At 35.5% G+C, this 14,251-nt stretch overlaps 1 protein-coding gene across 1 annotated transcript in view; it reads left to right on the top strand.

The window, feature by feature from the left end:
- The window catches only part of LRPPRC (leucine rich pentatricopeptide repeat containing), a 92,562-nt gene extending 79,559 nt beyond the window's left edge, over nt 1-13,003 (top strand). The window contains exons 32-38 of the mRNA XM_065632123.1: nt 260-464; nt 2,611-2,750; nt 2,913-3,028; nt 5,868-5,942; nt 7,364-7,448; nt 11,078-11,220; nt 12,500-13,003. Coding sequence (XP_065488195.1) covers nt 260-464; nt 2,611-2,750; nt 2,913-3,028; nt 5,868-5,942; nt 7,364-7,448; nt 11,078-11,220; nt 12,500-12,556 — 821 coding nt within the window. The 3' untranslated portion in view covers nt 12,557-13,003. The remainder of the gene's footprint in view (nt 1-259; nt 465-2,610; nt 2,751-2,912; nt 3,029-5,867; nt 5,943-7,363; nt 7,449-11,077; nt 11,221-12,499) is intronic.
- Nucleotides 13,004-14,251: the final 1,248 nt, after the last annotated feature.

Below are 14,251 nucleotides of genomic sequence, written 5' to 3' on the forward strand. Positions count from 1 at the left end.
TTTATTAAATGTTAAAAGTATTCTAATACTTTTTATTAAGCAAACATTAAAGCATTTTAACCTGAATTACTGTTGAAAGTTTTTGTGTGTGTATATATTCAAGTTATGATTCACTATAGCAATTTTGGGTCTTAAGTTCAGCAAGAGAATTATTTTCTGCACATGTTTTTAAAAGGCTAGAGTTAATGATACCAGCAGCATGATTGCCTTCTGAACTAAAATCAGATTTCCTTTTCCCTTATTTCTTTACCATCATTAGATGCCATTGCTGTTTTAAAAGGAATGCTTGACAGCGGCATGTTGCCCACTAGACCAGCAGTTACTGTGCTCATTGAGACTCTGGCAGAAAAAGGAGACCTAAAGAACCTGCAAGCACTTGAAACCATACTGGATGACACCACAAAATCAATTGGTATATCTGCCTCACTAATCCCTAATGCTATTGCATTGGCTCATACTAAGAAGTAAGTATTTCTAGGACTGATATATGTAACTCTTTTCTGCAGAGTGTTGGGAACCGCTTGCATTATACATTTCATTCTGTTTCCATTCTTACATTGTCCTAGATGTCAAAATTCTGGTCAAGTTGAGCAATGTGCTGTTCAGCTCTATTCTGGTGTCGTTTCCTAAACACACTTGGGGTTGAAAATAATTTAATGAAATACAGGGGTAGCTATGAAGCACTGGGGAGAGCATGAAGTCTTTTCCAGTGGTATAATTTAGCTTTGATACCTTCGTTCTAACATTTTACACCTCATGTGAAGTGTTGTCCTTGGTGTTAGATCAAAAGCCCTATGAAATCTGAATGCAAAATTGATATATTTCATCATTACAAATTTAAAAAATCTTGGAACTTAGCAGTACAGATTATGCTTATACTTGTTTGGAAACAAAAATCAGCCACCTGTTCCAGTAGTTGAAATGACAAAATATTATTGTGTTTACTCTCAAAACGTGAAAGCCAGAAATACATCCATGGAGTGGTTTTAATTTTTTTTTGGTCAGAATTATAAAAAGTTGTCTGCTATGCTGTTTTAGGCCGTGGTTTCGAACATAATAATTATCCTCACACTTTGAGTATCCTTTGATTCAACCGTTCAATTCAGTATCATGTTCTGCCTAGCATTTTTGGTTTAGTCGATACGTTGGTAATGTGCTAGTTTATCCTTTGTATAAAACTGTATGGGGGGAAGCACTGCTGGGACACACTGGGCACACTATGAACTTCTGAAACATGCTTTGCAGGAACCAGTCTTCAGGAATCCTACATATTCTATTATTTTATTTCAAACCGGTTTCATCAGTTAGAGCTCCTTTGTCTAACTTGGCAGGAAAGCTGTTGAACGGTGTAGTACAACAGAGATACCTGATTGCCTCAGGCATGCCAGACCAGAGAGAATAGTCACTGAAGTGTTTGGAACAGCAAGAGGACTTGAACTGAAGGAGAACTGTTCAGGCCAGTGAGCTCTGTCTATAAAGGACTGGTCCTGTAAATACGTAGATCTGAGTGGTCCTTGGTACACGGTTCTAGTGCATTAACTTTTGCCTAAATTAAACATTCCAAATAGCAGAGATACATTAGGATTTGTCTCATAAGCTGCATATTTTCCTATATTTCCATGTCATAAAGGTGTTGCAAAGTCATGCCATGTTCTTAGGGTGTAGATTGGTGACAAAAATAAATAAATAGCTGTATGCAGGCACAGGTTATTTAAGCAGCATCCATTTCTTTTCCCATACCAAAGCTAGTTTAGATGCATGAAAAGGCTTAACAGCAGCGTAAATAATATGCGCCTTATATATTCTTAAATATCTTGCAAACTGTACCTTGAGAACCATGAAAAACAGATTCTTACAAATATTTTTAATACCTGTTTATTTATTGGTAGATTCATGTTTCTGATATACTTTTCAAAGCATTTTTCATAGGTTTCAAATGTACTGTGTTTCTGTTTCACCTAAAAGTATTTATCATGCTCTGATTTCTTTTTCAATTAAATTAGTTTTTAAAGTGGATGGATAAGAGATGTTGTCATTTGAACTTTTTAGAACGCTGGAAGTAGAGTTAACACTTTGGTGAATACTTTCTGCATTATTTTATTAGCATTTGCTTTACATAAGCTTTAAGATTAAAAGTGTTTAGACAAAGGTACTGACCAAATGACAGTTCATATTGTCTTTTGCATCCAAAAAGGCAGGCATAGGAAAAATCAGGTAAATAATTAATTGAATAACATGAAAAAATACTTGAGTTGCATGCATTAATTATTCAGATACCTTCTGTTAATGTTTTTATTTTACCTTGTAGATTTGTAGAATACAGTCTCCTAAAGCAGCTAGTTGAACTCTTCTTTCTTAGTGAGGTAAAAAGTGTGTTAAAATTACTTAGGCTTTGTACAGGTCAAAGGTCATTAAATTTTTATTTATAGGTTAATTTATTCATTTTCATAAATGGTTTTGCTTTTACAGTATCCAAATGAAGTCATAGCTACTCAGACATTCCTGGGATATATAACCTTAATGTGGAAAACAAAAACTTTAATGTAATTGCTTCTTTAGGTTTAGAAATCTTGATTTCAGAAACTAAGCCAGTTCAATCTCTTTTCCTAGCAATGACCTTGATGCTGCTGTGAAATACCTTGAGCCTCTGCTTATCTCTGGTGCACAGAATCCTGATCAAGCTGTCAAAAATATTTCCTATTTGTTAAGAAAGGTGTCTGAGGAAGGATTAGAACCAGCTTTGGAAAAATGTAAGTTAATTGCAATGATATTTAAATATTCTGACTAGACAGAGTTGTTATGAAAGAGCTATTACATGTAAAACCTGCTCAGTCAGCATAAATCATGCCTGTGAAGTTTACAAAAGTGGCTTTTCAATCAAAGATTTTCCTTATGTACCCATCATTTTGCAGTTGGCGTGATGGCAGAACGACTGGCCAGTCAGTTTGGAATTTACAGACCTGTCACAGATCTTTTCCTTCAATATGTCAGTGCAGACAGAGTGGATGATGCCAGATCGCTGATACAGGTAATGACATAACATGAGAGGTACAGAAATGCTTAGAGCTCTTCAAAGGTTAGCTGAGAAATTGTCAAAAAGAGGTGTTGAATAGCATAGACTAGTACTAGTCTGCTTTTACAATGTGAGTTGCAGTAGCACAGTTTAGACTATACCAAACCATGAGCTAGTACGCTAGTACTAATACAGGTGTCAGAGTTGGAATGGTTTTTTCTTCTGACAACCTGAAGGAAATAAAGGAAGACCTGTATGGTCCTTGAAATTCCATCCAAATCAAATATTCTTTTACAAGTTTTCTGCTAGACAGCAGTTGCTTCTTGCAACTTCTCACATAATTTCTTTAAGTGCTGTAAACATAATAATATCATACAACTGTACAGGTTGCAAGCCAGAAGCAAGCAATGTTTGCTCTTCGTGGATCTTACTTCGCTTGTTTGCTGTAATATTGTTTATGCTGCATTAAATGTTTGTCAAGAGCTGAATTTGCTTTCTGCTCACTTGACTATCATGGATGCATTAAAAGGCTGGTCTCTGGGCCACAGTCTCAGCTGAGTTAGCAATCTTCAGGGAAGATTCGTGCCGTTTGGACAGAGCTGAAGAGCAAGCCGAGCCAGAGGTGGGATGAGCTGTGGGCGATGGGAGGCTCATCCCAGCAGGTGGCAGTCCAGCAGTCACGCCAATTTGGCATTTGGCAGGTTCTTCTGTGTCTGTAGGCTCCTGCCTCAAACTGAGGCCTCTCACCATGTCCTGGTGGTGCTTACTGCTCATTTACCAGTTTCCAAGCATTTTAAGCTGTTAAAGAAAAAGCTCTGCTTCATCCATCAGATGCTTTATGATATTCCAAGACCATTTTTAAGAAGACTGCATACCAACAAATGTGTTCAGTTACTTCTGCTACAGTGTGAGGCGTATTATCTGTATATTCCCTGCTCTGGAATATTACTTTGTTTATTGCTTTGCCTAACTGGTTACCTGAGTATTAAATTAAAAGGAGACTACAGTTTTGATATAAAACCATCTTGCTGTATAGCATGAAACATCAAAATGAAACAAAATCTTTAGTTATTTTGTTCTTCCTGATTTTTCGATTGCTCTTCGATTGAAATGAATGGAATTGAATGAGTGAATAAAAATTGGTTCCAATTTCTTGCTTTTGTGAAGATAGAGGGGTTTGCTTTTTTAAGTAAAATCTGCACTTTCCTACAACTTCTTAAAACCTAGGATAATTTCCATTCATATATCCCTAAAATTTCGTATTACAATGGCATCCTACTGTTGGAATTAAATTCATGGCTCTATGGCATACTTGAAATAACATTCGCAGGTAAGCTGAAGTTGAAACTTCTGTGTATATGAGAAAATCTGGGTTTTATATGGTGCAGGAAAAACTTTGTTGTGTTAAATGTTCTTGCCTGCTTTTGTGGATCAGGTATTCCACCAATAGGCAACTAGAAGGTAGTAATAATCACTGCCCATTGTTTGTTATTTTCTTGAAAAGTAAACCACAATCTGAATTAATTATTTTGCTTGTAGTAATCTGAAATATTAGTATACCTACAGAGAATCCTTACATTCAAAAATGCATCTAGGAGTCTATTTGAAAGTTCAAGAAACAGCAACAGTGTCTTTTGTACTGTCTGGAGGGAAAATGCTTTTACTGACAAAAGTCAAAAGTGGTTTGATATTTCAGCATGAAAGGGGTTTGTGGGAAACATATCTCCAACCAGGCTGTCTCTTTCATTTTAGAACATCCTTATTTCTTGTACTGACAGTAGGTGAGAATGGCTAGAATCAGTTAAAAAAATGCTGCAAGCTTCTCCCATGAATGTTTCGCCTCTGTTTATCACCATAAAGCAATTTTTTGTCAGAACACTAGAGGTACATTTTTGTCCCAGTTTGCCTGATAGAATGAGGCTTCACACCTTTTCACTTGGACCTTAAAAAGCTTGTCAAACCATATTATACATACTGTACATTCATAATGGCATAAATCAAAATTTATTTTTTGTGTATGTCTAAACCAGTAATTGAATGTAGTAAATTCATGGTACGTGTATTTTTATATGCACGTAGTCTCTTCTTCCTGTGCGTTTTGGTACTGATAAAATATCTTACAGCTGGTAAAAAGCACTGTGCATTGTAAGAATTTTAAGAGTGACACCTTTGAGGACCATACGCTAAAATATTGTCTTATATTTTTTTATTTTGCCTTTGTTTCTAAAGTAAGTTTTTTTTTTTTTTTATCTGGTCTGTCTCAAACTTTTTTTAAGTTCAGCTTCTCTCTCTCTCAAACACTGTCTATTGCAGTGAAAGCCTTTTATAAAATAGAGAGATTGAAATCAGTCCTTTGTATGCATAAGTGTAGGTAATTATACTTTAAAGAGAACTTGCTTTGTACATTTTAATTTTTATAAAGAAACGAGCAGTTATCTCCCTGACACCTTATTAAATGTATAATTAACCTTATGATCCCTAGCTCACTTGTGAATGCTTGGCAGTATAATTGGAGAGGAACAGTGTTTCTCTTTTTCATTCTTTTGCAGTCCTAAACCTCGTTTTTGTGTTATGTTGAAGTATTAGTTTAGTTCTTTCCCCTTTTGTTTTAAACAAACTTTATACCTACCATTTTAAAAACAATGTTTACCAAAACGGGGAATGAAATGAACTTGTTTCCTATATTCAGTGGTGTCGCATTTTCTTTTTTTGAATTAATGGTCAATTATTTACCTTGTAAATAGGTAATGTATTAGTATATTATTTTTTATATCTGTAATTGGAAATTTTCACCTTAGCCATTCTGTTTATTACTAACCTACTCATAGCTGCTACATTATTTCTTTTTCTTTAGAGGTGTGGTGCATTGGTTGAAGACAAGAGAACTTTAGTGAGTTTTATGGCTAGATCAGCATCTAAACCTGGACAGGTATAATGTTTTTAAATTTATATAATTGTATATGTAGCAAAATACTATTACATCAACCTTTCTTGAAGTGGTTTGGATCTTGAACTTCAGAGTTGACAGCTTTATCAGGTTTCTTGGGGAGAGGGGAGGTTAATTTGCAAAGCTGGTTACAATTAAAGGAACAGTTTATTTTATGGAACATGATGGTAAGGAGAGGGCATAGTTAATATTTTTCTGTTATTTCAGTAATTTCTTGCATTTTCGATGTTCTGTCTTATATCCTACAAACATTGTGCTTTAATGTTTTACTGCACTATCCACTTCAGTATCGCATCCCGAAAGTACTTATTTTGTTGGCTACATTGTATGAATGCAAATGCAAGATAAAACCTCAGCCTGTCTCTAATAATACAATGCCTCTATGCTTACATTAAAAGACACATTTCATGTTACTTGTTAGGGTGGTTTGGGCATGTATCTAGTTTGAGCGTCTCTTTAGATTCCTGGCTTCGTGCTCATTCCCTGTAATTCTAAATTCTCTAATTCATGTGCCTGCTCTACTCCTGTCCCTCCCTTCTCATATGCCTCCCTCAAAATAAAAATTAAAACATAACAAAACAAAAAATGACAAAACAAAAAAACCACACAACACACAGACACAAAAAAAAATGCTCAGGAGACAAGCTAATACACAAACTAGAATAGACACTTTTCAAATGAGGGACAATGCACATTTATGTTTTGTGGAAATTGCCATTGAATACTCATAGATTGAAAGTAATGATGATAAATATGATGATGATAAACACTGTCTTTCAGTGTCTGTAGAAGAAATTTTAAAACTTGAAATTTTCTGGCTTTTCAAGCCGAAATTTTCATCACACATAGAAGTTAGTAGTATGTGATAAAGATGTTAGTAATTTCTGTAAACTTCTTTTAATTCAAGACCTGAGAGATTTTGAAACTGGAATCAGAGGTTGAGGGAGGGAGGTTCCAAATTTAAGCACATTAGTTAGTGATCTAACTTCTTGTAAGCACTGATATAGCTACCATTGACCTCGAGGTCAATGAAAGCTGCTGAGTGGTTTGCATTTTTTTAAAATTGGTTGAAATCCTGACATATTCTCATTAATACATTAATTGCTTCCTTCAAAAAAAAACGAGAAACTATAATAATGTTTATGCTTCTTGAGTATGGGTTTTAGTCCCATATGTTGTTTTATTTTGCGCCTGATTTCTTTGGCAATTTCTTATCTGCATATGAAATTTTGGAAAGGAAGGGGTTTTTTTTGTCTGCATTCAGCTGCACTGTCTTTTCCTTGTTATCAGTACAGTTCATTTCGCTTAAAAGTCTGAAATAATTATTCTAACTTGGGCAATTTTAATTGTTCTTTAAGATTTGAAGTTAATGCTCTTTTTTTTCTGTGCATTAAACTTCATAGGCAAAGAAGATCGAGACACTTCTAGAACTGATTCCTGAGCATCTAGATATGGAAATTGCGTACCGCTACCTCATGAGATGTTATGGTAATTCACTCTCCTTGGAATAGTTTTTTAGTAGGAACTCTTGAGACATTCAGAAAGGTCATTGAAACCCTTAGAAAGGGGAGTAGGATCTACACTGCATAACTTGCTTTACGGTTTGAGCGACAAAGAGGTGGGGGGTTTGTCTGGGCTCTGTTGGGTCTGTACACTATCCTAGCTATTAGGTTGGAAAAGCAACTAATTGACCCAAGCCTGGAATCCTCTACAAAAGGAGCTGTATTAGATTAAAGGACATTACTACAATAGAGGCTAAGTAGGGCATTCGTGAAATAAAAAGGAATCTACCCTAACCCATGGAGAGAAGTACTGTAGATTTTAAAATGAATCTGGCTTTTTTCCTGAAACATGTAAATAAGTATATCGGTTCCTTTTATGTGTGTATTTCAAAATCATAATTGATTAGTTCTGTCAGTAGTGTGCAAGGACCTTATTGTTACTAATGTAGATTTTTTTATACCTGTTTTAATTTAGACAAAATGAATACTCCAGATGCCTTCATTTGGATTCATTAAATAGTTGAAGTGCTAATCAGTTCTCTTTATAATTGATGTCCAAGAGGAGCAGCTCTAAAAAATCAAGTTGCTTCTTAAATATGTCTGTTTGCAACACTGACTCTTTAAAAAAAAACCAGGACATACAGCCCCTATGGCAACACTCAGGTGTAAACTTGCGTCTCGGTGCTGTAGTGTCCTTTGCCGTGTGTACTCTGATATGGTCCCCCAGTTTTATTATAAAGAGTAGCTACTCTTCATACATGTATTACAAGCAAAAAGATATAATGACAGAAGCCCTTGTGCTCCAGTCTACCACAGAGGAGATAACTAGGAATAATTAAGTAGAACACTTCACACCCAAGTCTGAGGTATGGTGTTTAAGGAATACAAACTTCACTGTATTTTAATCAACTTGTAGAAGTTGTCATTATATCGTATCTAACTTAGTCAATTCACTTGCTTAGTAATGTTCAAAACAGCAATCCCTACCAAAATCCTGTAGCTACATAGTTTCATTCACAGCAGTAAGTTTTCTAATGTGTTTTTATGAAACAAAAAAACGCCCTTTTGTCACCAGCATTGTACTTGCTGTTTACAGTATCACTAGCCCTTTACCACTTTTACCTCAGTAAAAATTCCATAAGTGAACCAATCGATTTTTTTTTTTTTACAATGTTTTTTCCAACTACGTCACAGTACAACAATTTCATAAAGAGATTGCAGAGAATCAGTCACTTGCTCTGTTATACCTAAAACAGTGGTTAGCTTGTATTCAACCTGAGAAGCCCAACTGTATGTGAACAGATCATTACTGTAGTTTCTTCAGGCAGAGGCGTAGCTGGCTCTTAGCAAGTTCTAGAGGAGACTGTCAGTACCAGTATGAAGAGTTTAAAAGCTGTTCCTTAGTTACTCTGTACAAGCATCTCGCCTGTGTGAGACATCAATTCCACTCCAGTGTCGGGTAGATGAGTACACATCAGTCACTTGACCCACTTTACCAGGGCTGGGTTGGATTAGTCATGCTGGGATATCTTTGCATTTTCTATTGCATCTTTTTGTTTTAAGAGGAAGTAAGGTGGTGTCCTAGTCTTAGGATTTTCAAGGACATTTGCTATATTCTGTTGCCACCATATGTGATATGAACAGACCTATACATGTGAACAGCAATTTAGCTGCCTCTTTGCCTCATCTCTTGCATTTTTTATACTATCTGCAGTGCTGCGTATGTTAGTGTCATTCGGCTGTTAAAATGATCATCAGCAAAATATTTAGCACAATGGACATTTAGAAGACTGTGCTTAGTTTGTGTTCTAGCCAAGAGGGCTAGAAATAAGATCTTTTATTTAAAATATTTTTGTTTTTTTCATTTTACAGTTAGTAAGCATTAAAACATGATTTCTCATTTTGGGCCCAGTCCAACCTTGTAGTATCATCATTTTCTAGAGAACAAATGATTCTCCTATAAGGCTCATTGTTACTTTCAATTAGTTAGGAAGGGGAGTAAAAGATGACAGAGGACTATTAATACAATTGGTAACTGTTGCTAGTTATCAAAATAAATGGACAAATAGAATTGATGACATGTTTAGCAAAGATATAGTAGAATATAGATGGCAGCTGAAAAGAAATCTGATCGTATATCAGACATCAACGACTGAAAGAATAAAGGGGCATTTGTTCCTTTTGTTGTTCTGAGATATGATCCACTGCCAGAACTAGATTTCCTTCGTCTGGTGAGGTGCATAATCATTTGCTGTAAACCTTGTAGAAAAGGAAGTGTGTAAAATAACATTTGTGCAGTCCATTAAACACAATGTAAGTATTAGCTCGTTTGTTTGTTTTCCATAAAGAAAATATATCTATTTTAAAGAACTAGAAAGTTGTTTCTGTTAAGCTTTCATTAAACCATCACTTCGTGCAGTCTCTGCAGTAGCCTCCCACATTCAAAAAGGATCTCAGCCACTTGCCAGATGTGAGTGGGAAGTTTCTCTTCATGAGAGACACAAACTATCCATTTCTGCATAATTAAAGCTTTTTTTTTCTTTAAGAACCATTGGTTTTGCAGCCCCTATGATTGTGAAGATGATGTTTCCAAATGTGTAAAAATGAGAACCTGAGACAGCTCTCATATTGCAAGTGTAGCTCCCACACTGCAAGTGTTTGTGTTTTCCCGAGCAACAAAATGAGTTTAGCTGGGCGTGATGTCTTCCTTGTTCACAAGATGCTAGGAACGGTCGTACTGCTTCTAGGACCTTGAGGACAACAGTGAAACTGTCAGGGGTCACTTTAATTTCATCCTGATGCTTCTCAAGCAGCAGCAAAATCTATGGTTAAGCATGCATCAGTGTAGAAGGAGGAGTTTCTCCCCTCTCCTACTTCAGAGGAAGGAGAAATTTATTCCACTTGTGGAATAAATGGAAGTGAATAGTGCTTTAAATAAAAGAAGAATGGATTAGTTAGAACCTGTTGCAGGGGATGCTGCCTTTTACGAACATCCAGCAAAATGTTATTGGTTACCTAAGCAGTTAAGGTTTGTCATAGTGTTAGTGGGTCAGCAAAAATTTTCTCCTGCTCAGTGGGATGAAACGGGTTTTTCTTTGTGTTCTGAAATGAGCATCTCATTCCTGTTTTCTTTGTTCCTTTAGGTTATAGTTTTGATGTAGCCAGCACCAGTAACCTTAACAATATTTTGCCCTTAATTAAGGGAATTGAATTCTGTTCTAGAGTTCTCACAAGCTGAACTTGGGTGGCTTTTGTTCTAGCTTTTGTTTTTATTATCATTTGCTTCAGAAAGAGACGTGGCTCTGTATCTTAGATCCTAGCATGATGTGTTCTCACTGTGCAGCTCCTACTCCTTTGTGGTTCCAGCACCTTCTTGAGGGAATTGATCATCCAGTCTCAAATAAAAAGGAAAGCTAGAGAGTCTGTATGTTCTGTTGTCTTATGTGAATCGTCAGTAGGATATGACGAATATCCAGAATGTTCGGAATATTGTATATTAAAATATTGGTAATATGTTTTGGCAAGTAGTAGGAATGCATGACATCATGGAAACAGGTGAAAAGAAGAACACCTAACCACTAGGGGTTTTTTGGTGTTTATTTTTTTTTTCCTCAGAATTGGATGGGGATGTTGCTTCTGTAAAGGCTGTGTATGAGAAAATAAAAGCAAAGAATATACAGCTGCACGAGCTATCTCTGAAATCTTTAGCCGTTTTTCTGAAGAAAGCAGGAGAGCCTGTCCCTTTCACTGAACCCCCTGTGAGTATTTCCTAATTAAGAAATAGATCTGCAGAACTGTGTATGTTCAGTGTTAATAAAACAAATTGCATGAATAATTACGTAGGGATTAGATCTCTGCAGAGGCTCCTCAAAGGAGGCAATGCATGAAGTACTGTGTGTTGTAGGAGCTGTAGTAATCTTGCATTGGATTTGACTTAAGGTAATAAAACCTGTTGGGGCTTACAATATTTAAACTACCTGATCCATATCAGGCACTCATCTACAGGTGTGCCTTTATCAAATGTCCTTGGGGCATTTATCTAAACACTTGAACTTTCAAAGGCTTATAGAATGTGTATTTCATTAAGAATTAGTGAGTTTTCGTTTTCATTACCTGTTTTGTATCTAGAACAAATTGCTGCTTTAGTAGGATGGGATTTTAGAACTGTAGGAATTATTTTTCTGTTGCAGCTTTGCTTCTAGCTGCCTTGCCAACTGATATATGCAACTGCACAAATATCTCTTATTTGAGGGTGACAAGTGGCATGACATGAAATCTGTCAAGACTGTAAATAGTTCTTTCACATCATTCCTTTGACTAATAGTCTACTAGTACCATTTTAGCTAAGCAGACTTCAAAGAGGATATTTCCCCTCTCTAAGCAAACTTTTTATTGCCATTTTCTAGACACTTTTTCTATTCTAAAATAAGTGGTTTTCTATAGTTCTTTAAAAACCTGATTATATGCCATTTTTCTCAGTTTGCAAAGAATTAGAGAAAATGTTGGCATAAAATGTTTGGTTTAGCCTTTTAACAGCTGTGCAGTTTTTTCCACAACCTTGACATAATTTGTAGTCTGAATTTTTATTTGGACTGTGTAAATTTAAAATCTAGAATGTCTGTTTCTTAGATGTAGCTAGTGAAAATAAGAGTGTTTTTTGAAAGTCACTGGAATGACTCATTTTCTGATTTCCCTGTTCAATTTTTCTCTAATGCAGCGTAGTCTTTAAAAGCGTCTCATATTTTTTTGACACAATTGCAGATTGCATTTAAAAAGTATTTTCATTTTTTAAGTGAAATGGATTATATTATTGCATTTTGTAATAGAAGCTTCATTATGCATTTTTGGCAAGGTTTCCTTTTCCTTTTATTCTCTCTCTCCAGTATTTCTCTTAATTATACAGACTTCAATACAGGTCTAGTTTCGTATGACAGGGAATAATAGATTTTGCTTTTGTCGGGACATAAGACTTTGTTCCAAATTAGTAAGTTTTCAGTTGAAACAATGTTGAACTTGTTTATTCCACTCTATTTATAGGAGACTTTCAAGTTCTATGTGGAAAAATTGAGGAAAAGAAGATTGGAAGCATCATGAACAGATGGTCTTTTATGCTTTAATTGTTTATGAAATTGTTTAAATATTACATTCAATAAAAATTTAAAAAGGCATGTTGTTCTGTGTAATTTTTAATATAAATACTGTGTTTAAACAGCACTTTCCATAGCTCTAATTGATAGAAACAAGCATTAATAGAAATGCTATTAAAACCACCAACGAAATATAAAGATGCAGCTTTCTAGGCTATTTCTGTTTTGATGTATTACCTGCTATAACCTGAACTGTATTTGGCTCATGTTGATTCACCAAATTATATGTATATCAAGTTGCTAGAGGGTTATGTAAATGTAACTTAAGCAATCTGTCCTGTTTTTTGTTGTTCTTTGCCTGGTCAGTGTACTTCGGGGTGAAAGTAGAAGAGTAAAGAACATCATCTTCAGGATTCATCTGTATCTACACAAAAAATAAACACATCTTTTTTTAGATTTCTCCTAAATGTACTTCTCTTTTGTTAAGTATCTCATTAGGGCATTTGATATTATAGGTAAAGACAAAAATACTTTTACCTTGTGCAGGAGCTTGTGTGTTGTAGTTTTATAGAATCATATTGCTAGTCCAGTTAACTTTATGGATACAAGACCTGCGTATCTATGAAAGCATGCCTCCTAAATAAAGGAATGCACATTATTTGCAGGGTAGCAGTTTTCTTGCTAGGAGACCGACAGGCATGCTTTATTTATATAATGTGGGAGTAAACATACTCTAATGTAAAGTTTTACAGTCCAGAGTTGTGGGATCATGAAAATAAGACATGGAGAAATTACAAAGAGGAAGCGATACACAGAAAATACATCCATCATCTCTGAATAATGGTGGAAACTCAGAAATACACACCTTGGTGTAATAAGTGGAATATGGTGCCTGTGCAGTACTTCCAACAGGTTTTAATGAAATTAATCATAGAAATGAAATGAATCATGAAAGCTTGTTTCTTTGTGTTTAATAACTTCGTTGATTGATATTTACATTTTCAGTTAGGTAACTTTATCTTTCATAGGTTTTCCCACATAGGCAACACTCTGGTAGTTAAAAACTCATGTCTGCACACAAGGTTTTGGTGAAATCTTTAGACTTGTACAGTAATCTGAATGTGTCAAAGTTAGGAAAAAGTTGGGGCCTAAATTTTTAAAGTAAAATTTCCAATTCATTAACTACGTAGTATATCTACAAATACACAGAAATTTCCTGCTGTACTCAAAAAAATGAGATAACTAATGAGAGCGGTCAATTTTGTTTTCCAAACCAACCGTATGAATTCTAACTATGTCTGGTCCGTTGTTGGTGTGGTTTTATGATGACCTTCATTATTTCACAAGCCTAGAGTCAACATGCTGCACCTACGTGGCCCTGAGCGTCTGGCACCATTGTTCCTGGGCTGTCAAGATAAGGCATTAACATTTGAAATTTCATTTATTGACTTAATGGTTGTGTGCCCTATCTGAAAGCAAGCCTGGGCAGTGCTCAGTTAGTTTCATTTTGCAAATGGAGGTGTTTCTTTTTTTTTCTACAGCTATAGCTACGTTACATGCATTTCAGTGTAATAGCAGCATAATTGAAGACTGTGTCAACTAGTTGGCAACCCTTCCTTTCTCTAGTGCCACAGCTCTTGTTTTTAGAGGTCATCTCATGAATCTCTCACAGCAGTAGCCGTGTTCCAGTGCGTGGAGTCAC

This window comes from Caloenas nicobarica, chromosome 3, assembly GCF_036013445.1.
Source record: "Caloenas nicobarica isolate bCalNic1 chromosome 3, bCalNic1.hap1, whole genome shotgun sequence".
NCBI classification, from domain to species: Eukaryota; Metazoa; Chordata; class Aves; order Columbiformes; family Columbidae; genus Caloenas; species Caloenas nicobarica.